General features: G+C 41.1%; 1 protein-coding gene across 3 annotated transcripts in view; it reads right to left on the bottom strand.

Annotated features, from left to right (window-relative positions):
- Positions 1-19,986, bottom strand: part of SEC24A (SEC24 homolog A, COPII coat complex component) — a 54,764-nt gene extending 34,778 nt beyond the window's left edge. Inside the window, exons 1-5 of one of the 3 annotated variants that reach the window (XM_063120754.1) lie at positions 19,867-19,986; positions 6,623-7,123; positions 4,432-4,599; positions 2,375-2,455; positions 1,284-1,435 (exon numbers count right to left, since the gene is read on the bottom strand). In XM_063120754.1, coding sequence (XP_062976824.1) covers positions 1,284-1,435; positions 2,375-2,455; positions 4,432-4,599; positions 6,623-7,123; positions 19,867-19,948 — 984 coding nt within the window. In that variant the 5' untranslated portion in view covers positions 19,949-19,986. The remainder of the gene's footprint in view (positions 1-1,283; positions 1,436-2,374; positions 2,456-4,431; positions 4,600-6,622; positions 7,124-19,866) is intronic. The other 2 variants (XM_063120755.1, XM_063120756.1) reach the window with 2 other exon arrangements.
- Between the last annotated feature and the right edge of the window lie 4,589 nt (positions 19,987-24,575).

Genomic DNA, 24,575 nt, shown 5'->3' with positions numbered 1-24,575 from the left:
TTCACTAAGCCAAAGGCCAAATCAAGTGCAACACTGTGCCAACTGCTTCAAAATGGAGAAGGCATGATAAGGAGAATTTTCTCTCATTATGAAGGATTGTAGACACACCAGAATTTTAGCAACAGATGGCCACAAATCATTTCATTTCACCTTATTTCCACTAATGTTCCTCTGATATGATACCTTCCCTTCATGCTATATTTAATTTGTTAGTGTTCTTTTGTTCACGTGATCAGAGCTACAAGTTTGACGATATCCCCAGCAGCCCTTCCCTTGAGATGTTTATACTTCCAAGTATGGGACTGTTTAGAAAAAGCCCACAGTCAGACTTCTTCCCACACAGCACCAAGAGCTTAGGGAAGTTACATTTGCTTATAAAATCTGATTTGCAAAATCACACAGTAAGAGACACATCCAAGGTCACTTCGTAAGCTTCATAAGTCAGCAAATTTCAGAGCCGAGCAGCAATTTGAGCTCTGGCTTCCTTAGCCAAAATCAACTCTCTCCACCACGCTCACAAGATTCATGCAGCAAACAGGTCAGCAGTCATCCTCACTGAAGTATCCGCTCCCCCATTTCACAACCTTGGCAAAATTTACTGTTGCTTTGTTTTCAGTTTCATCTCTACATCCAATGCTAACATCTTTTTCTCCCTACAGTATGACTATCATTTAGGAAGGCTTCTATAACCCCCCTCCTTGCTGTATTCCTCCTTCTTCATCTGTCCAGAATTCCTTGGCTAAGTTCATGCTTTCCTGTCATGCTTTTGCACCTCCAGTTTTCCATGCCTGGTGGTAAGCTCCTCCACCCAATTACTTCTCTTACTATACCCATTTTTCATTTCTCACTAATCATATCCCAAATAATTATTTTGCTACAATGCTCCATTGTCTCCTTCCCCTTTTATGACTTGTACCACATTGCCCATCTGAAGTCTAGCATAGCTTCCTATTCTCCTCTAAATTCCTCCTTGAGAGCCACTTATTCAACATTTTTTCAAACTACCCTACTCTCAACTTATTCATGCCCCCTCTCCATGCTCACTATTTGTCCATGCACCCACTGTCATATCTAATTACAACTGCAAGCCTACTAGCAAGAACTTCTATGTCCCTTACCATGGTTAGCACATTACTGACACTGAAAGCCTTCTCAATTGGTAAAAATATTGGAGCCTTCTGGGCCATGGAAGATTTAAAAAGTCAGCAAATCTATGGACTCACATAATAGATTGGATTACATGGTCAAGTCAACATATTAGTAATATTAAAAAAAAGATTTACATGAGGGAACTGCTGTGGTCCACCTGGATACTGCATTCTTGGTGCTCCAGGTAGAGATGCATTTTGGTAGCCTGGTGGCAAGCTAGGATACGCACTCCCAACATGTCTATTCATTTTAAGATTCTGAGGGGCAGAAGGGGTATGTGTGGTTGCTAAAAGAAGAATTTATTCATTAAAAGATAATCAATAATACAAACACTCCAGTCTTAACACATTTATATTTAACAATTGCAGTGTAATTCATTTATTTTTATTCTTATTATTTATACAGCACTAGTAGTGTGCATGTTGCTTTACACATACTTAGAAATTCTACACATTGAAATTCAAGACAGGCACTTTTTGAACAGACCATTTCGTAAGATGCTTGTTTTACAGTTCAATCCTAAAGCTTGCTAAAACAGCACTGTGCACTTAAGAGTGCTCATACAGCAGCAGCAATTTTATTAGAACATAGTACTAAACAAAATCTTAAGTATTTCTACATATGGCTAGACAAATTTGATTAAGTAGTCAATAAAGTAAAAGAATCATTTCATTTCCTACAATCCTAACAGAAATGTTTTATTTTATTGACAGCAGATTGGTTTCTAGCTTGTCTGGCTGCCAGTGTGTCTTGTTTTTTAAACAAATGATTAACCGTCTCCTTAAGCAGCACGATGTAACCATGACTGTAATATTTTAACTTGTGTTAGAAAAAGCAAAGACCTTATAGTTCTGCTCAGTTTTATATGGCTTCAGTGTTTGGCCTATACTTTAAAGAATATTGCTAAGGATCTGTTAAATTATTAAAATCATACAGCTTATAAAGTGTCTAGCTTTATATAATGTATAATCTGCACTGTATGTTCACTTTCTAGTCCTAGAAAATGAAATTCCTAACTTCAGCCTCTTACAATAGTGTTATATATCTTCTTTTTTAACCCAAAGATCACACAGGCATTGCAGGGGCACTGACCAGACATATAGGTTTAGAATGCTTGAAACTGTTAACTCCATTTATTTTATGTTTAGGCAATGGAACAGGCCTTTTGCAAAAGCCATCATAAAGTGGCAATAAGATAGTAAAGAAGTTGAAGAAAGTGTATTACCTAGGAAACCACCACCTTCTATTGTATCATAATTGTTTTGGACCAATGATCCATCACTGGCAGTGGATGTAGCATCACCTGCTAAGAAAATCATCTATTAGAAGCAAAGGTTTAAAATCCAGTGAGACTGAGTAGTACTTGCTTACTGGGCAGCTTTCCATTAAAAACCAAATTTGTATAATACAGGTGATTTAACATTTTGCATACTGATGTTGTGCCCAGAATGTAAAGCATCACCACAGAAATAATCCCCATTAGGGAAAGATTTTTTCAGCCTGGAAAGAATTCTTCAGTAATTCTCCTAAAATAAGTTTTAGAATACCCATAATTTCACAGACTAGTTTTCTCAGCATTCTTGAATGAGCAGTAAGAGAAGATATATGGTGGAGAGAGCTCTTCACCTTTAACAGAGACTCCTTCCGAATATGTTTTCAAGCAAAGAACCTTGTTTATACTGAAAATCATGGCGCGGTAAAATTGGTGGCTACCTCTTGGCCTCTGTCCCAAGAAGAGGGTAGAAGTAACTATAATCTATTAATAATAATCCTACAAATCCAATGCAGATGATTTTGGCACTTTTAAACAGCATCCATTGGGTTAAAATCAATGCTAAGGGACCGCTACTTAAGAAAAGTCAAAATGCTTAAGCATATCCAAATACACTTGCAGCCAGGATTTATTGAGTCACAAAATTACTACTAACACCTCAGTTTAGAAGAATAAATTAAGTCATGCAGTACAATACTATGCATGTTTACTTGGAAGTAAATTCCACTGCACTCAATAGGGCATGTTCCCTAATAAGCATTTAGTATTTCAGATTCACAGAAATACTGAAGTGACTATTTTAACCCAAGTGACAGTCTCTCCTTTAATCTTCCTACTGCTGCAAACATACTTCTGTTTCGGAGTCAGGGATACTACTGGTTAGAAAATAATTTATGTTTAATTGCAATACACATAATAAATTTATTATTCCACTAAAATGAAACATTTGAAATGCTTCTATATGAAGAATTCTTTGGCAAGCTACCACACTGACTCAACCACTGTTATGACCATATGGAAAATGCTCATGATGGCCTGAGATATCAGCAAGTCCAATGGCTTATGGTAGGAAAGAATGTGGGATGTACAGCAATGACTCAACTGCTGTTTGCTAGGTGCATATGAATACGAGGGGTGTGCAGAAACCTCAGACGAGGCACAAGTCTGAATGCAGAGTGACATGTGTCAGAAGCAGTTCAAGGCGAAGCAGTTTGGTCTTGAGGCTTCAGAACCACCTGGGAGATCAGAATGCCTTGGTCTACTCTCTTTCAGTTCTTGCTTTTACTTTTTCTGACCAATTTGATACATTTAAGCCCACACGCATCTCCACAAAATGGAAAACACTGACAGATGGTGGCAGCGCTGTGAGGGACAGCTGTAGCTCCCAACCATGAGATAACTTTTAACAGAGCTCTCCTTTCTACTTCCAACTACAGTGTTTTTGAGAGGGATGTAGAAGGGACATCAGAAGCTGTTTGTGTTTTCAGTTCACAGCTTTTTGTGACTGTATGTGGCAGCAGCATTCTGGATTTACAAGACCAGTAGCTGGGAGATGCCTGGTGTTCCCCTGTCTATTATATTATTATAACTAAAGGTACAATCCTATGCATGTTTAGACAGTATTCCCTAGCCAGCATGTTGGCCATTATAGGACCTTTCTCTGTCTAAACATGCATTGGATTGCATGCTAAATGCTTTATCTTTGACAGAGCACTTCAGGATTTGTCTGAATCTGATGCACACACCTAGTATATATACCTACCATCTGAAGGTAACACCTCATGGAACACGTCTAGTCCACAAAAGCTTATGCCTTAATAAATACGCTAAGCCCTTAAGGAGAAACAAGTCAGATTTTGCTACTGAACGAGCTAACATGGCTATCTCTCTGAATGCTTTTATAGTAACTTTAAACAGATTCAAACCGATTCATCATTCCAGTTATTTGGATACCTGTTTCTATTTTTATTTTGTCCCGAGTGAATTTACTTAATAAACCAATTCTTTACCTTCTTGCGTACTTGCTGAGTTTTGTACAGCTTGGGATGTAATGCTTGGTGGTGGAGCTGTCGGGGGAGCCAAGGGCTGTGTATAGGCAGGACTTCCAACAGTAGGAGGTCCTAAAGGAGGCCTGACTGAAGGATATGTTAGCTGATTAACTGGTAGAGGAACAGAACCTGCAAGAACAAACCAAAGTTTAACTTTAATATAGCCACTGAAGAATTTTATTTTGTGACAGCTTTAATAAAAATTAATTTTATTCTGGACAAGGTGCTTTTTGGAGTTATTTAGCTATCAAGTTCAAAGAGTAACTGGTTCTGCCTCTTTTTAATCATTCAATACCATCTGTATATTAATCCAAAAGTCTTTCTTGCCACCTGTTTTCATCACGTATTAGATTTTCAAGTAATAGAAAAAGGCATTAGGAGTTGGATAATCATTCCCAACTTAAATCATGTTATATCAATATACATATGGGATTAAAATGGGTAAAATGTATTTTAATGGGCTAGCTTAGATTGTTGTAGGAACAGGCAAACATTCAGATTTCACAAAAGTCTTCATCCGTCAGAAGAGAAAGGGATACAGTTACCCATGATACAATAACATCATATGAAGTTGCTGGATCAGGCAGAAAGCAAATCCAGTTGTAGCTCGTACATGTTACAAAATTTTCACATCAATTTATAATAAGCAAGACTCAGAAGAAGAAAAATGTATTGGGTTACCTATTTCACCAGGTATGGTTCTGTTCATTTTGTTCCATAAAAGTGCACCACCTTATTCTGTAAGCAAAGCCATGGATGGGGTAAACCCATTCCTTTTGACACAAGACACCTAACAGAATATACATTTGAATGGTGCCAATGAAGTTTGGGTTGTCACATAAGCCTAACCAACAGGTTAGTGCTATGTACATGAGCAGAAACGAGTCTGAGGAAAGCTTTTAACTCACATGCTCCCCACTCCCTTCTCCCAAATGACCAAGAAGAATAAACCAGCATTCAGTTTCACTTGTCCTTATCATGTGAGATCCATGAATTATGGGTTAAAATAAAAACTTGCCAATTGCTAAACAAGACACCTACAAATATCAGCTGACTTGTTTAAGGAACCAGAGTTTATTTGAAACCACAATTCCTGGTTTGGACACAATGACAAGCTAGGAATCTGTGAAATGAAATGGAATCCTGGTTTATTCTTCTTCCCAGTCACACAGGAAGAGCAGCACTCAAGCCCAGCGCTTTGCGTGGGCGCCATGCTGACAATGCAAATATACTATTTATTTATTTATTTCATTTTTATGCCACCCAATAGCCGAAGCTCTCTGGGCGGCTCACAAAAAATAAACAATAATAAAAACCAACAGGTTAAAAACACAAATATGCTACTAAACTAACATAAAAACAAATGAACTATGCAAGATGACCCTGTAACTTCAAGCCCAAACATACACGAAGATAGGAATTAAGGCTTGGATCCAGGAAGAAAAACTGACTACATTTGATCAACTAGAAAAGCCAAATCCTCTGGAGGTTAAAAAATGTTTTGGCCAAGTCCCACTGGGATTCTGGTCAAATCTATTTCAGATACTCCTCATTCGTAGGGAAAACTGCTTTCCCCTGGGGAAATCAGCAGATTTGGAATCCTTGAACCTTCAATTAGTCAGCTAAATTGCCGGATCACCTTTTCTCCTTGGATTGGATGAAATACTTCTGTCATGCCTGAATGTTTATTTGGACTTTGGAGTACAGAACCAATGCTTCAAGTTTCTATGCTACTTTATGGATATTTTTGTTTATATAATTGAATGCATGATACTGCTTAATATTTTCTTAAGCAGTATCAGCAACAATTTTGGAGCATCTTGGTTATTGGGAAAGAGGGATTAAAAATACTACTCAGTATTAAGCTGATAGGTCTCCTTTGTTCTTGAGCTGATTTTCCCCTTGCTCTGGTAACATCTTCAGGATCTTTATCTATTACACTTTCAAAACTCATTATCTGTAAGTATGTTGTGTTTTTAAAGGGCTGGACTCATGAATACCTGGGATGAGTAATGATCAGGATTCTTTACATAGAATAGAACCACTGAAATGAATGGAACTTGTTAGTGATTTTAATGACTCTACTCTATATAGAACATCAGATACTACCTTTGGAAATAAAAATATGTATTTGAAGAGTTACTTTTCTTACCTGGGCTTGAATAGCTGTTTTGAACTGGAGGACCTCCAGCGGAAGGAACATGATAACTTGCTGGTAGATTTGTATTCCCTGATGATGACAATGGCTGAGTTGCTGCTGTGTGAGCAAAATGGTTTGCTTGAGAGATCATTGTTGGCTGATTCAAAGGAGTCTGCCCATACTGCCAGTTTGAATGTGCTGGGAGATTAACTCCAGAATGAAAGCTACCAGCAGAAGTTGATATAGCAGCTGAGTTCTGCAATGGAGGAGGCATTTGGGCAACAGGCCCCGGTTGTGCTGTTGCCAGGGAAGTAGATCCGATAGGTGTTTTACTAAGAGTCTGCCCAGGTCCCTGATAATTACCAAAACGTGAAACATTCTGAGATGCACCATGGTTATACAGTTCAGAAGATGAAAGCAGAGGATTCTTTGTTGCCATTTGCTGGGCATACGTGCCTGGAACCAAAGAATTGTATCTCTGTGATGAATTCATCAGTGGACTCTGCACAGGACCTGGGAGGTTAAAAAAACACCCTTCAGTGAATAAATACTGTAATATTTGCCATTGAGAAATCCTAAGTCCTAACATTTCAGGTTAGAAATGAAACAAAATTTGCCTGAAAAACCAAGTTAGGATAGAAAAGAAAGCCACTACAGAAAAGCAATATAATTTTTGAAAGACACCCCACCCCCACCCCATAGCAGCATTTATTGTTGGGTAAAATTCAATAAAAATAACTCAAGATGCTTAAGCAAAAATAGCGTGAAATAGCTAAACACATAGAAGATGCATCCAGTGCTATCACAAACAGGAAGGATGGTTGCAGAAAGAAACACTTAACCCTCTGCAATGCACTACAGTTCTCTGCGCCTCCCAAAAGCCTCACTTAAGGCCGGAAGACCCTAGGTAAAAGCCTAGGATGTGGGGGCAGCAGTGAACTAGAAAACAGGGGGCATAGTCTAAATCAAGAGGAGGTAGCATCCATGAGCATATATTAGTAGTACAGCAAGTTGTGTGGTATAGACAAGGGGAGACATTTTGCCAACAGGGAAGCCATCACATGTCATTTGAAACTTGCAGCAGCAAATTCAGCATGGAAGGGCACTACCTGTCAATAACAGGGAAGCTTGAGTTTTTGATGGGGGCAATTGGGTCACAGGATTACAGGGAGGAAACTGAGGGGTAGGGATAAGTCATGCCAATCGTCTGCAACAGAGGAATGATACAGGAGATACTTGGAGTATTTTGCAACAATTGTTGTTATTTTGATGCAGTTGCAAGAGCTCCATATTTGGTCAGAGCAGCAACAGGAAGGGGGTGCTTAACCTTTTCCCAACTGAAAACCACTTCCTCCCCCCACATATATTTTTCTCCTCAGAGAGGAAAAGGTAAGTGTACCTGGCATCCTTTCGCCTGCAAATGGGAAAGCAGATTTTGAGGGGGCTAACTAGCTGAGAAAGGGTTAAGTGCCCCTAATTTCCACACCACTGTTCTAATCAAATTCAGAACTCCCTGCAACTGCATTAAAGCATGAACAAACACTGGCAGAAGACGTCTCCTGTGTCACAACTATTGCTTAGCCCCAAGTTGCCAAGAGGCAGCAAGGGAAGAGACCACATTTAAGTTAATTTGCATCAGCCATAGGCCCTAAGCAAAGTTACAAACAAATATAGACATAAAATAAAAACACAAGGCAGACAGCTGCAAATAGGTAAAATAACAAATAATTGTAGGAACAATTCCTATTATAGAAGATCCTAACAACAACAACAATAACAACAACCCACCTCTCCCTCTGGATCGAGGTGGGGAACAACACCAAACACAATATACCCAATTTCTTCGATTCTAAGACACACTTTTTTTCCTATATAAACATCTCTAAAAATGGGGTGCGTCTTAGAATCTCGGGTGTGCCTTAAGGTTTTTTTTTCTGTTGGTTGTACTGAAATTTGTGTGCATCTTACAATCAAAGCAATACGGTAATACATAAAATTAGTTAAAAGAGCATATAAAACCAATACAATATTAAAATAACAATCACAGCATCTTAAAATTCTTAGGTTTAAAATTCATCTGGGTAGGCTTGCCAGAAGAGACTAGCCTTTATGGCTGTCTTAAACTCTGAGAGCTTTAAGCTGACGAATCTCCTCCGGCAGGCCATTCCATAGTCTGGGGGCAGCAGAAGAAAGGGTCCCCTGGGTAACAGTTGCCAGCCTAGTTGTGGCTGACTGGAGTAAACCCTTCCCAGAGGACCTGAGTGTGTGGGGCGGAGGCAATCCCACAGGTAACCTGGACCCAAACCATGTAGGGCTTTAAAGGTAATAACCAACACTTTATACTTTGCCCGGAAACTAATTGGCAGCCAGTGAAGGGATTTTAAAGTTGGTGTAATATGGTCACCCCTAGGTGTACCGGTGACCAACCTGGCTGCCATATTTTGAACTAGTTGAAGTTTCTGGACTAGGCAGAAAGGTAGTCCTATATAAAGCACATTGCAGAAGTCGAGCCTCGAAGTTACCAGCGCATGCACTACCATCTTTAGGTCTTCCGACTCTAGGAAGGGGTGCACCTGGCTTATCAGCCACAGCTGATAGTAGATATTCCTGACTGTCACATCTATCTGGCCTGTCATTTGGAGCGAAAGATCCAGAAGCACCCCCAAATTGCAAATGCAGTCTTTCAGGGGGAGTGTAACCCCATCCAGAACTGGTTGACACACCTCCAAACCCAGGTTGGGGCCTTTGACAGTAAGCACCTCCATCTTGTCTGGATTCAGCTTCAGTTTGTTTTTCCTCATCCAGCCCATTACCGCCTCTAAGCATTCATTCAGAGGAAACACACTATCCTTAGCTGACACTGTCGTTGAAGGCATAGAGAAATATATTTGGGTGTCATCAGCATACTGATAGCACCCAGCCCCATGCCTCCGGATGATCTCTCCCAGCTGTTTCATGTAGCTGTTGAACAGCATTGGGGATAGGATGGCGCCTTGTGGTATGCTATACAACAGCTCCTTCTTTGAGGAGCAGCTATCCCTAAGCATCACCATCTGGAACCTACCCGAGAGGTAGGCCCGGAACCACTGGAGCACAGTGTCCCCGATTCCCAATCCCCTCAGACGTTCCAGAAGGATACCACGGTTGATGGTATTGAAAGCTGCTGAAAGGTCCAAAAGCACCAGCAGGGACACACTCCCCCTGTCAATATTCTTGCGAAGATCATCCACTAAGGCAACCATAGCAGTCTCAACTCCAGTTTGAAATGGGTCTAGAAAATCTTTATCATACAAGCCAGCTTGGGGTTGGAAAGCAACTGCCCTCTCAATCACTTTGCCCAAAAATGGAAGACTTGATACTTTTCTGTAATTATTAAGATCCAGGGAGGGCTTTTTAAAAAGTGGCCATACTACTGCCTCTTTTAAGCATGATGGAAAACTCCCTACTCTGATAGATGCATTAATAATATGCTGTAGTTGTTGTCTAACTGCATCTCCTCCCTGGATGACCAGCCATGAAGGACAGGGATCTAGAGGGCAAGTTGTCCTCCTCACTCGTCCAAGCAGCTTGTCCACGTCCTCCGTACTCACCAACTGAAACTGACCCAGTGTAATCCTACTCGGGAAGTTGCTGGACACTCCATTGTCAGCATCTAAGTTGGCTCTTATCCAAGATATTTTATTTGTGAAATGATTGTTAAAAGGCATCACAGCGAGCTACCAAAGGCTCTAAAATCGGGTTCAGGGGGGAAGGTGTCTGAGTTAAACCCCTCACCACCCTGAACAGTTCTGCTGGATGTGAATTTGCTGACGCAATGCGTGCAGAGAAGAAAGCTTTCTTCGCTGCACGTATTGCCACTCCATACGAAAGAAGATGTTCTCTATGTCGTGTCTTGTCGGATATGAGTCAAGTTTTCCACCATCGGCGCTCTAGTCGTCATCCTTCCCGCTTCCACTCCCTAAGATCTTCTGTATACCAAGGTGCCCGTTTAGAAGCGGGTTGAAGAGGACATTTGGGAGCAATGATATCGATAGCCCTAGTTAGGTCTTGATTCTATCTATTGACCAGGGCTCCAACAGGATCATTGACAATACCAGCCATAGAACCCTCTAAGGCTATCTGGAATACAAGAGGATCCATCAGCCTTTGAGGATGGACCATCTTAATAGGTCCGCCACCCCTGCAGGGGCGGATAGTAGCCATGATACTAACCCTAACCAGAAAATGATCTGTCCATGACAACACAGAGGTATTTATCACCTCCATCCACAGATCCATCTGTTCGGAGCTGAAAACAGCATTGAGGGTGTGACCTGCAGAATGTGTGGGTCCAGAGACCAGTTGGGATAGGCCCATGTTTGACATGGATGCCATGAACTCCAGAGCTACACCTGCCAAACTGGTCTCAAATGGGATGTTGAAGTCACCCAAGACCAAAAGCCTGGGCGAGTCCAACACCAACTCCGAAACCAGTTCTGTGAGCTTGGCCAGGGAGTCTGATAGGCAGCAAGGTGGCCAGTACACTAACAGAATCCCCAGTCTATCCCTGGTCTTTAGACTCAGGTACACACACTCTGTGTGATTCAATTCCTGGTCAGGAATTCTGGTCAGGTTGGGATTGTCTTTGTTGACCACAGCTACTTTTCCTCACCTGCTCACTAACACAGCACCCAGCTGGGAGGGCCTGGGCCCATGTTGGGCCACTGTCATCTCCCAGCCAGGTCTCTGTGAAGCATGCCAGGTCAGCCTCCTCATCTATAAGGAGGTCATGGATGATATTTATTTTGTTTTTAAATGACCAGGCATTACATAGAAGCAAGGAGAGTGTCTGTGGGTGGCCTGATTGGTTCTCCAATATCCCCAGGGTGGCAGGGTGACCGGAAGGTAAGACACGTGTTAAATAACTATATCCTTCCCCTGTAAAGGTACTTCACCCTGCCATCGCCATATCTCCCTCTGCCCTGCACAACTCGTATTGCCGCCCCCTTTCCCTTACACATTACACTCTATAATAACACAAGACAATACCCACAATAGCAAATACAATACGACACAGACACACAAAGCCAGTAGAGTCAGTCAGGGAAGATAGGCCAGCAGCAGTCCAGGCAGAGGTGGCGGCAGCAGCAGCTGTAAACACACACACACTTCCCTGGATAGAAGCCTCCCCCTTCGGGTACTGGCTCTCCCTGGCACCCTCAACCAGCCAGCATATATATCCCTGTCCCAGGAGGGGGACAGATGGAGGCAATGGCTGGCTGAGCAACAGGTGGAAGCAGTCCTGCCTGCAGACAGGCTGACCAGAAGGCAGGCAGAGACAGGTAGGTGCTCACAGGGTGTAGCAGATGCTGACCGTATAATATCAAATACTATCCAGTTGATTCAAATGACTATCAAGCACACAAGCTTTAAGAATTTAATAATGTTTCAGTCAACACCAAGGTAAAATCTGCTTATTTTAATTATTAAGAAAAAAATTCTTCTAGATTTGACCAGTTGCCATGGGTTTTTTTTATGAGTTGGCAGAGAAATGTATTCCCAATACCCGCAGTTGTGGAACAAGTAGTAAGAAGTTATGTTCTCAGTTCCTCCACATCCACAAATATAGAGGTGTAAATTCAAGGGGACACTCCAATATATCTAAAGAAGATTTGCTGGGAGTATTTTGTGCAAGAGTAAACCATTTCTCAATGCAAATGTTAATATCAGTTAAAGAACTTTCAACACCATGCTAGTACTGAAAAATACCAAGGGATCAACTTCAAGCAGCCCTTCCATCGTGCAAGACAGTTTATACTGAATTTATTCTTCTCTCAGCCTGCTTTTAAACCCCAATATTGCAAAAGCTGCACAACTAAATAATCCACTAAATACCATTCGGTCAAATTAGCCATGCATGACTAATAACCATGTGATTTTTATTTATTTATTTAAAATATTCCTTGGCCGCCTTTCAGGCTGAGCTGATTCAGTTGGCTGAGCTAGATTGTGTCCATTCCATTGAACAGATTTTTTCTGGAGTCTATTTTTGGTTCCATATATTCATTTAGTTCATTTGAAAGGAACCTAATGCACCCAAAATTCCATCAGGAAATATACTCGTCTCAGCTCTCAGAAAAGCTGGCATTCTTTTGGGTAGGGGAGCATACCCAGAATAGTTAAAAAACAAAAATTATTCTGAGAAAACTTGAACTCAGTAGGCCCATACCACCCCAAAATTTTGGCTTAACAAGACCTGTGACATAACTTGGACTAGACATTTCTAAAATAGGGCAATCTGCTAGCCAGCGTAAATCCCCCCAGAATTTAGAAGGTCTAGAACTGAGTTTAGTTTTTAAGCATTGCATATTTCCAATTCCCTAAGAAACCAGTTCCTAAAGAGACAAACATTTATTTGTTTAATATTTTGCATTAATTATTGATCAACAACTATGCATTATTGATCAATAATTAAAAAAATACACAAAGCTTACAATTATCTACTCAGACCTAGCCAAGTATGAGAAATTAGTACCATATCATCCACAGAAGTAGTATAGATACTTTTTTCTGTACAATGGGAAGAACTGATCTCTGCTGAATTCAGAAATTTTAATTTATTTAACTGATTTCTAGCATGCCTTTCCTCTGGGGGAAAAAGGCACTTTAGGCAGCTAATATGTTATTTATGCAAAAAGTAAACAGAAATGGAGCAAGAATACAGCCCCATTCTATCCTCGTAGTCTTGGAATAGCGTTGGTTTAGAAAACAGCATGTGGAAGATCTAATTTTTAGTCAGGTAACAGATTAAAGATTAATTGCAACAACTAATGAACTAAGCTTGCGTACTGGAACTTTTCTCAAAGCTTCTCCCCAGGGGCACACAAGTTTTGACTAGCTGTAACAGAAAGGGCAGGCAGGGTTTCTACAGATAAGATGCTGGGCTTTCAGATGACTTTGAATTCTGGTGCAAATGCAGGGTCAAGCCTGCCTCCTCTCTCGTACACCAACTCTCTACTGGCAAGCACTTTTTTTAATCTGGCAGGAATTCCCTTCACCAGAGCCTGGAGAAGGAAAGAGCTTCATGTAAACTTTTTCTCATATATGGGAGAAGGACAGGAGCTGGTGCCTGCAGTAATGCTGGATTTTAGATGCATTCAGAAGCAAAAAGTGGCTTTCGGATCTACCAAGGCAGCAAACAACCCCTCCATGATGACATATTTGCATATAATCTGAGCAATTACAAAACAGCACAAAGGGAAATCAACAGAGATTTCTCTCCCCTTTGAGTGGCATGCAAAGGGGAATTCCCAGTGATTAGAGATGAAAGCACAGATTCCTAGCAGAGAGAGGACAGAGCCTGGGGATAGGATCCTCAAGGATCAGATGGGGAACCTCCTGGTATAAAGGATGTACCAAAAGCTATGAGAATGAATAAGGACCACCAAAGCGAGAGCATCCAGAATGAGAGAAGTATATTACCAAGGGTAAACCCAGTCCGACCTAAATGGAATGAAAAGGAAGAGCTACTAGAAAAAGTTTAAATACAGAGGGAACATCTGTATGGGAGTTTGTCATGGAAGCTTGAAGCAGCCTCTGAATAAAAAATAGCTAGACTCAGACCTGCAACAGATCAAGATTCAAGCCAGAGAGGAGAAATTTCAGTTTTTCATCTCATGAAAATGACTCTGTCCGGCCTAACTGCCAGCTAGTGTTTTTTGAGCATTCTGGGTTTTCAGTTTTCAGGGTGAATTTGCATGTAAATTAATTTAACCTCATGATTTGCTGTGCACAAATGGGACTGAGCGAGCAAGCTGCCCCCCACATGCTCTTCATTTCTGTTTTTAATCAACAACCTACAATCGGCTGGTTCGTACATTGTAAATATGACATGCGAACCTGGATTGTTAGTTTGTTTAGGGCCTAAACAGCCCAGCGGTTAACTCACCATGGGTTAACCAGTGAGTTATTTAGCCCCTAAACACATCACAATCAACAACCTCAATGGACCACAGATTGTTGATTAAAAGCAGAAGTAAGGAACTCACTCACTCTTGCGTGTGCGTGGCAAATCATGAGTTAATCAACAGTTATGTGCAAACTGGCTGACACGCTGCATAGGTTGGCTGTTGTTTATGTGGTGGTGGAGCCAGGCCAAGCATGACAGAGAAGTTGGGCCAAGAAAGGCGGAGCAGAAGGACAATATACCAGGTTGATAATAATCAATGATAAAAAAAAACAAAAAACAGGAAAAATACATTAAAACTTTCAAAGCTTTTTTTGATGTTCAAGAAAATGTAAATACTAAGTTTTCTCTTAAGTAATATCTAAGTTAACATTAAATAAACTGGCTATAAACATATTAATTCTACAGTTAATATCTAAACTCAATCAACGCCTCTAGCAGATATATTGAGACAAAGGAGACTTTTCTATAGAAATGAAGAACCAATCTGATCATTTCTCAAATATGAACATTTACACTTTACCTATCTACCAAATGCATTTCATTTTCACATGATGAAAACCAACTGTTCTAGTCTGCCCAGTAAGTCTCAAACCTTGGTTCAACCTATCTGTCATGGCCATTTCATTTTGTTTTTGTGAGGACAAGGCTGGGCTACAACAGAGTGAAGTAGAAAGGAGCAACACTTGAAAGAAAAAAAGACAACATAAATGTCCAGTATTCATCTTTCTGTATTCCTATAACCACTTGCCTGGGAGTAAGCCCCACTGAACACAATAGGACATTTCTTGTTAATCTCAAACTGCATGGGTGCTGGTCATAAAATAGATCCTATATGCAAATATTGTGAAGACATTTACTGTATAGGTAAACCATGAACATATGCAAAATATATACAGTGAGACAAAGAGATGCAAGGTATACGCAGAAGTTATTTAAGTTGCCTTGATTTAAATCAATCCATTCTGATTACATCTTTTATCTGGTTGAGCTTTTATATTGTATTTTATATTATGGTTTTATACTGTTGTTTTATACTTTGAATGGTTTTAATTTTTGTGAACCGCCCAGAGAGCCCCGGCTATTGGGTGGTATAGAAATGTAATAAATAAATAAATAAAAATAAAATAGTTCATCATTCTACGTGGAGATACATAGTAGTCTCCTTGTACCAATCTCAAATCCTAGAATCATATCAAATGCTCTGCTGTATCCATACAGCTAACCATAGTATCAAGGAGCACATGCTATAACACCAATTTATTATGCAACCAGTTTTGAGAGGACTAATTTTATTTATTTATTTATTGTATTTCTATACCGACCAACAGCCAAAGCTCTTTGGGTGGTTCACATAGATGCAACAGTAAGAAACTGAGTGATCTCTTCACTCTACGCAACAATGCCCATAAGATTTTCAGGATTAAAACCAAAAACTTGAAAACACTGATCGCATTTGGAATCCTATCTTATTACAGAATTTCCATCTTAAATACCAGATTAGCTTTTAATAAAACAAAACAAACAAAAACTCTACACAGAAGCTCTCTTTCTAATATGGGGTAATTGCCAAACCAAAGTACATTAGACAAGTTGGAGAATATGCTTTAAATGCTATGACTGAATATTTTGATACTCAGAAGCTCACAAACTGGGCAAAAGAAAGCCTATAAAAAAACTTGGGAAATTCTGTATCCATGGCTATCATAACACAATTAAATCTCTAGATTAGCCTTCCCCAAACTGGTGCCCAATACCTGGTACCCAACCAGGTATTCTGGACCTTAACTCCCATCAGTAAAGCCCTAAACGGTTTGGGGCCAGGTTATCTGAAGGAACGCCTCCTCCCATATGTACCTACCTGGACCTTAAGATCATCTACAGGGGCCCTTCTCCGTGAGCCCCTGCCAAAGGAAGTGAGGCAGGTGGCTACTAGGAGGAGGGCTTTCTCCGCTGTGGCACCCCGGTTGTGGAACGAGCTCCCCAGAGAGGTCCGTCTGGCACCTACACTGTACTGCTTTCGTCGCCAGCTGAAGACCTTTTTATTCACTCAGTATTTTAACACTTAATTTTAACTTAAATTTAAATTTTACTGTTTTAACTCTGTATTTTAATCTTATATCAACTTTGCTGTGTGGTTTTATCCTGGTTGCGCTTTTTATACTGTATTTCGTAATTGTGTTTTAAACTGTTGGGTGTTTTACTGTGGTTTTAATTTTTGTGAACCGCCCAGAGAGCTTCGGCTATTGGGCGGTATAAAAATGTAATAAATAAATAAATAAATCACCCCCAGCCAGCATGGCCAATGGTCAGGAACCTAGGAGTTGTAGCCCAAAACATCAGGAAGGCACTTTCCTGTTTTAGCTTGCTCTAAAGTGTTTTCATTATTCCGCCCAACACAAGGTTAAATCCATTAATCCAGATCTGTGCATTTTTAACAATAGTGCTTTCTTATTCCAACTGGTAGCCTACTATCTGCCTGTACATTGTTCTATTTAGAGTGCAATTTATTCAGAATAAGGGCTGTCTTTATACTACAAAAGCTGTTCATGATGTTGGTAAAAGACAAGTCACATTCAGAATTCAGTACCATCTATTCAAATATGATTATGAATCTCTTATGAGACAAAGAAGATTTAGATTCTAATTTTATGAAACAACCTTTTAAAATTGCCATTTTAATTTCAGGTATCTAAGAATAATTATTTATAACCAAACCTTAAGATCCTTCCTGTGTTACAAATGCTTATTACAATGCCACATGTACAAACCAAGTTCAAAAGGGTGACTGAGGCCTATGCTACAGCTTTTTTTCAACTAGGTGAAGATATCCCACATATTACACTGAATGTATATCTACATTTTCCTCACCTATTCCAAAATAAATGTTTTTAAAAGGAACAAACCATGCACAAGTTTCAGACACTGTTTAAAAAAGTACTTAAGTGATTAACTTCTCTATTGTTAGAAGGAAAGACATAATTAAAACAAGATTATTATATTAGCATCTGGCAACATAATTTTATGTTTATTATATTTATTATCCCACTTTACTTCCATGGTAGAACACAAGATGGCATACATAGGATTCCAAGGCAATCTTCCATCCAGTCACTGACCAGACCTAGACGTGCTTAGTTTCATCAAGGTGGCTATTTCATTTGTTTTCAGTCAAGGCCTGGGTATGACCCAGTTCACATGTCATGGCAACAAATCATGGGTTACTTAACTGCGATTCACTGGGATGCATATTGCCTGCAAGCCACTTCTGGGTTTTGCAAGTAATCTCTGATTGTGATGTCCAAACCCAGACTGATGGGTTGTTTATAGGGCCTAAACAATCTATTGGTTCAGGTTTGCATGTCACACTGACAACCTCTGACTGCACTGATCAGACATTGCTTATAGAAAATAGAAAAGGTGCGCAGGCATCCCCGCAGATCTTGGATTAATTAAATCAAGATTTGCTGCCAAATGCCACTTTGACATGCAAACAGACCCTAAACGATTACTGAATTACTCTGCTACTAGATATATGCGGTGATAAGACAATCACCCACAACTTCAGAAGCCATGGTCAAGTACTATAGCCACACACTCCTCTCTTGCCCCTCTTCAATTTCACACTGGCTTCAATGAAAAGATCCTGGTGATTTAAGTGAGAGTCCCCCTTTAAGTCCAAACTGGGGAACTGACAGTGTCACTTAACAAATCTGAATAATTGATATTAAACTTGAGTTTCCAAGTGTTTTTTTTTTGGGGGGGGGGGGAGAATCAGGAACTGTAGCTTAATACAACTGTCAAAGCCAGTGTATGATAGCAAGAAGGGAGAAGGAAAGAAAGAGTGTGCATTCATGTTGCTCATCTACAGCTTCATAAACCATAGTGATAATTAAATGCAGCCAGTCTTCCACTGTTCTAAGGAACACAACTCTGGGCCCATTCCATAGGTCCAAAAGATACTTAGAACCAATGAATTCAGGAGGGAAACATGTGACTTCCTGGCAATAGATTTCCTAGAGCTGGGACACATTTTGCAGACATATATAAAGTACCTTCTGTCAGCTCCATCCAGCAGCACACTGGACTAGATCTAAAGGTTGCTTATTGCTTTGCTTCACCCAGAAAGATCTGTAGGTGTACACGTGGGTGAAGGGGGCATAGTTCATACAGTTCTCCACCCAGACTCAGGTGACAGTTTTGTCTCCACAGTAAAGGAGCAAGAATTAAGCAATCAGCCATTTAAAAGAGATCCTATGTTACACTTATGCATCCAAACTTATACCAGCAGCTCTTGGTCATGAATTGCTTAGATTCTTTGTAGCCACTAAAGAACACATTAAGGAAGCTACTGCATGTGATCCTCTTCACACATCGGCACTTTCTTTTTATGACTAACTGTGGGATACCTATTCTGAAGAAGCAATGTCATATAAGTGATTGATCCACTGATTGTCCAATCAGGAAGTTACCTTAAAAGGGTACATGGCCAGTTAGCTGTACAAAATAGCTACTCAGAACTTTTTATTTTCTTTATATATTTATGTATTACATTTATCTCATCTTTTTTTCTCCTTAAGGAACCCAAGGCAGAGTACATAATCCTTCTCCCCACCATTTAATCCTCATAAAAATAAGTGAGGTAGGTTGGACTGGGAGTCTGTGACTGGCCCAAAGACACCCAGTGATCTTCCATGGCTGAGTGGGGACTATAACCCGGATTTCCCTATTTCTAGTCCAACACTCAAGCCATTACACCACAGTGGCTCTCAACAATTTTCTCTAGCTCCTTTACAAAACTCTGGGAGCAAGCATTTCACTTTAAGTGTACCACTTAATTAGGAAGTTATAATTAGGTAGTTATAAAATTAGGTTGTTATAAAAGCCCAACATAAACACAAATATTCCTCTTCCTCAAAGCACTTCTCTAGTACTCACTCTTGACCAGAGACTTCCAATCAAGGATCCAGTCGGGAAAAGAAGTCAAGGCCTTAAAGTCTCTAGTCTCAGTCTGGACAAGAGCGAGGGAAACCCTGTGGCCAAAACCCAATAACCCACGGTGAGACAACCCGTCCAGCGCCTCTCCAGGAGCAGCAGGCCCAGCTAGCTAACAGGAGAACCGAGAGGCTAAGTGGGGATTGACCATTGCGCCGCCAGCCCGTCTGCCTGTTCACACCCTTCCTCCTTCGCACCCAAGAGCCGTGACACCGGCACCCTCCGCCTTGCTGAGCGAAGGTTCTCTCCAGGGGCTTCCCACAGGGCTGAAGCCCCTGGCCGCTGCCCCCTCGCACCGCACCCGGGCCGCACTCACCGTTGCTGTACAGCTGCTGCGGTGGCGGCGGCTGCCCGGCCCCATTCTGGCTGCTGTACGCGGGTCTTCCCGGCTGGGCCATGGCGATGGCGGGAGAGTCGGTGTGCGGGTGCCTGCAACTGCTCGCCCAGCCTCAGCGCCAAGCCCAGAAGGGGAGGCATTCACCCTCACACCGGAAGGGACTGGAAGAGGCCGCGCAAGCGCTCTCCGTACACGTGGCACTTCCGGGATGGAATGGCCCGCAGCTGTGGGCGGGGCTTGTAGTTAAAGAGCTGCGGTCCTTGTTTGCGGGGCAGAGCGGCGGAATTAATGGGGTGGCACGCTGGACGTCTTGACAGCCGCCTCTTCTTTTCTTTTCATCTTGGTATCATTCTAGAAACCAGGGCTCACCGAATCCATTTTCAATGTAAAACCGACACATAGTATTGAGCTGCATTGCTCACTGGGGTTTGGATAGCTTTGTAACACGATAAAACATAAGAGATAAAAATAGAGAAAAGCTGACCGATAGCCCAGCTGACGTTGATTAAAATGAGGTGTCTGTGAGTGTGAACTTAAAAACATAAGAAGAGCCACGGTGGAGCAAGCCAAGGGTCTATCTAGTCCAGCATTCTGTTCACACAGTGGTCAACCAGCTGTTTACAGGAATTTCAGAAGCAGGACACAAGTACAACAGCACTCTCATACCCGTGTTCCCCAGCAACTGGTGTACAAAGGCTTACTGCCTCTGATACTGGAGGTAGCATATAGCCAACAGGACTGGTAGCTTTCTCCTCCATTGATTTATCCAATCCCCTTTTAAAGCCATCCAAACTGGTGACCATCACTACAGTTCCTTTTCTAATTAGGCCTAACATGGAATTTGCCTTTTTCACACACTGGGTCAACGTTTTTATCAACCTGTCCACCACAAACCTAAGATTTCTCTGTTGGTCAGTCAACACCAGCTCAGTTCCCATCAGATTATAGTTGAAGTTGGGAGTTTTTGCCCTAATGTGCATGACTTTACACTTGCTTACATTGAACCGCATTTGCTGTTTGAATGCCTATTCTCCCTGTTTGAGAGGACCTTTTGGAACTCTTCAAAATCCCTTTTTGTTTTAGCCACCCTAAATAATTTGGTGTCATCAGCAAATGTGGCCACTTCACCACTCACTCCTAATTTCAGATAAAGTATGAATAAGTTGAAAAGCATTGGTCCCAATACAGAACCCTCTGGGATCCCACTTTTTACATCCTTCCATTGGGAGAGTTTACCATTTATTCCTACTCTCTGCTTTAACCAGCTACTGAGCCATAAGAAGACCTATCCTTTTTTTTCCATGGCTGCTATGTTTGCACAGGAGTCTTTCGTGAGGGACTTTGTCAAAAGACTTTTGAAAGTCCAAGTAAACAATGTCTTCTGGATCACCCCTCTCCATGTGTTTATTGACACTGTCAGGGCCTGTTCACATGTCACCCATGGGGCTAAAAAACCTCTAAAAGGTTAGTGAACATTTACCTTTGCAGAAGCCATGTTGATTCTTTTTCAGCAGGGCTTGACTTCTATATGCTTACTCATTTTATCTTTAATAATACTTCCAACCAATTTACCTGGAACAGACATTAAGCTAACTGGCCTGCTATTTTCCAGATCCCCACTAGATCCCTTTTTTTAAAATTGGTGCAAAAAATACATTAGGCAATCTCCAGTCCTCTGGTACAGAGGCTGATCTTCGGGACATGTTATATATATATATTTTTTTAGAAGATCAGCAATTTCATATTTGAGTTCTTTAAGAACTCTGGGATGAATACTATCAGGGATCTATTAACTTCCAATTCATCAATAAGATTAAGAACTTCATCTTTTGTCACCACTATTTGCCTCAGTTCCTCAGACTCCCTCCCTGGCACCTTAAAGACTAAGCCTTTGATCCTATGCTCACTTACCTGGAAGTACTTCTGAGTAGACATATGTAGGATTATGCTGTACAGATTTAGTAGGGCAGGGTAGGTCCAAGACACTTTGCTGCCTGAAGGGGAGCACCAAATAGAGCCACCACTCACCCAAGTTAAGGTGCATAGTACCCAAAGCCAGCCAAGTTACTTTGGCACATTAGGTGGGAAATCCCACAAATACTTCTCTCTATCTCTGGCAGTAAAAATAATAATATAATAACTATTATTATTATTATTATTATTATTATTATTATTATTATTATTATATTTACTTCTAGTTAAAAGTGGTTTGAAAATAGGCTTGGGCTTATTGCACTTTTAATTTTAGACGTAACAAAATAAATTCTGACACCAGAATAACATGCTGTGCTTGGAACAGGGTGAAATATCCATTAACTGGGTAAGGAAAATAAAAAGATAAAAGAACATGTCCTGAAAGCAGAGTGTACAGGTGATGCAATAAGTATAAAAGTCAACAAGATCCGCTCGGATTCTTACTATAGATTAACAAATGCCCTTACTTGACTTGTGATCTGTTGGGGGAAGAGATGATTCCATGGGCTCATCTACACCTACTGGCTATCCGGGACGGGGGTGGGTGGGGGTGGGGAGGATCCCAGGCTTTCTCACTTCTGGGATCGTCCCCCGGCATGCACATGCCAGCACAACATCCCAGAAGTCAGGAGGGACACTCTGGTACCACATTTTTTTAAAAAAGCAGGAGCTGGTCGCACAACTGCACGGGTGTGATCCTGTGCAAAATGTATATTAAAAACAACAACAACAACAACCCAAAACTCGGCACCAAAAAGGGCCAGCAGCCATTCTGGGGATGGCAAAACTGCTGCACTGCCATCCCCCATGCAAAGCCCCACTACTCGCGGGGAGGAGGGACACCCAGGACCCTGTGCCACACTGCCCTTGGCCCTCAGGGTTGACCCAGGACCGCAAGAAAAATCAGGATAAGTGCTGTCCATTTTATCCCCGGGGGAAAGTGAGAGGTCATCCCCAGTCGACCCTGGGATCAGCTGTGCATCATTTAGATGCACAGGGACGATCTTGAGCTGACCCCAAGATAAATGGATGATGTTGCAGGCTTTCCATAGAAGAGGAATGCTACAGTCATTCTTTATATGGGAATGTTTCCTGAACTTTATATGGGAGTGTTTTCCTGAAGCCCCATTCAGATCCATTTAATTGATACCTTGACTGCCTTCCTGATTATTATTATTATTAATGTGCAGTTCCTTTGACTCAAGACCATGCTGAATATTTATTTATTTATTTATTGCATTTCTATACCACCCAATAGCCGAAGCTCTCTGGGCAGTTTACAATAAGCTTTGTCCCTTACACGTCAATGACTCAAATAAGATAATGTCTTATTAAAAATACAATGGTTTTTTTTCTTATGATCAGTCTCAATTACAATAGTAGTTAAATAGTTCCCATGAAACATACTTGCCTTATATTTTCCATTGTCCTGAATTGTTAGGACACATTTATCAATCCTCAAACTAGCTGACTCACATACATTTCACAGTTCTATGCACATTTATTTGGCAGTAAATTCCACTGAACTCAGTACAATTTATTTCAAAGTAAACATGCATATAAGCAACAGTACTAGCTCCATCTTTTTGTGGGTCCTTGGGCAAGAAACCCTCAATAAGTCCCCTCTCTCAGTGAGCCTACCTTCTCACTACCATTGGCACCAGTTGCTATTGCTCCTCATCCTCCGAGCTTCTCTACATGAGCAATTTATTGCATGTTAATGATTGGCCCTTTATAGAAGTTTGTGGGTCCTTTACATGATGCTGTCCTGTCTCCCATGCCTTTCCCCGGTAATCTCCCTTTAAAAAATATCAGAGATAATGCACTATTTAAAATGATCAAAGGCCACTAGATGGCACTGTTTCAGTTAACTTTATGGAGCATTGCCAAGAGGGATCATTTTCAATTGCAAATCACGTGGTACGCCACCCTGAGATCCTAATGATATAGAGCGGGATACAAACGTTATAAATAAATAAATAAATAAATAAAGGAGCAGTAGTCAAGGTGGAAAGACTGCAGAAGAAGAAGAAATGGTAAGGCTGAGGGTTACTTCCTTAAAGTTGAGATGCTCTCTTTCTTATCATTGCAACCACTTGCTTACTTGAAAGGCAGAGAGCCAGGGGGCAAGTAGACATCTACTACTACTCTTCACCACCAGTGTTGTCTGGGCCTGAGAAAAAGACAAGTGAACAAGCAGAATGAAATGGTGAAGAGAAGGGGCAAGCCCTGTCAGTGGACCCCTGATGGAGTGTGGGCCCTTGGAAGGCGGTTGACTATGCATACCCTTGATGCCAGTCCTAATGAGCAGGCTCTGTGGATGTGTTCACACTGGAACTTTTCCACTGTAATTACTACTGAATCTGTTCCTGCTACTATAGAGTTAGGGTGACCATAAGGAAAGGAACACAGAGCTTCTACATCTTTAACAGTTGTATTGAAAATGGAATTTCAGCAAGTATCATTTGTTTGCATGCAGCACATGGTGAAATTCCCTCTACATCACAACAGTTAAAGCTGCAGGGGGTTGGACTCGATGGCCTTGTAGGCCCCTTCCAACTCTGCTATTCTATGAGCCCTGCCATCTTTTATATCTGGTCAAGAGGCATGGCTTGTTGGAGAAGAAACAACCCTCTAATAATTCAACAATAGCCCATGGATGATTTGAAGGTTGTTTACTCCTCTAACAAGCCACGCCACCTGGGTTCAGACAA

Source organism: Elgaria multicarinata, chromosome 3 (genome assembly GCF_023053635.1).
Source record: "Elgaria multicarinata webbii isolate HBS135686 ecotype San Diego chromosome 3, rElgMul1.1.pri, whole genome shotgun sequence".
Taxonomy (NCBI): domain Eukaryota; kingdom Metazoa; phylum Chordata; class Lepidosauria; order Squamata; family Anguidae; genus Elgaria; species Elgaria multicarinata.
The sequence above is the reverse complement of the archived record's forward strand: the minus strand, read 5'-3'. Positions and strand labels throughout refer to the sequence as shown.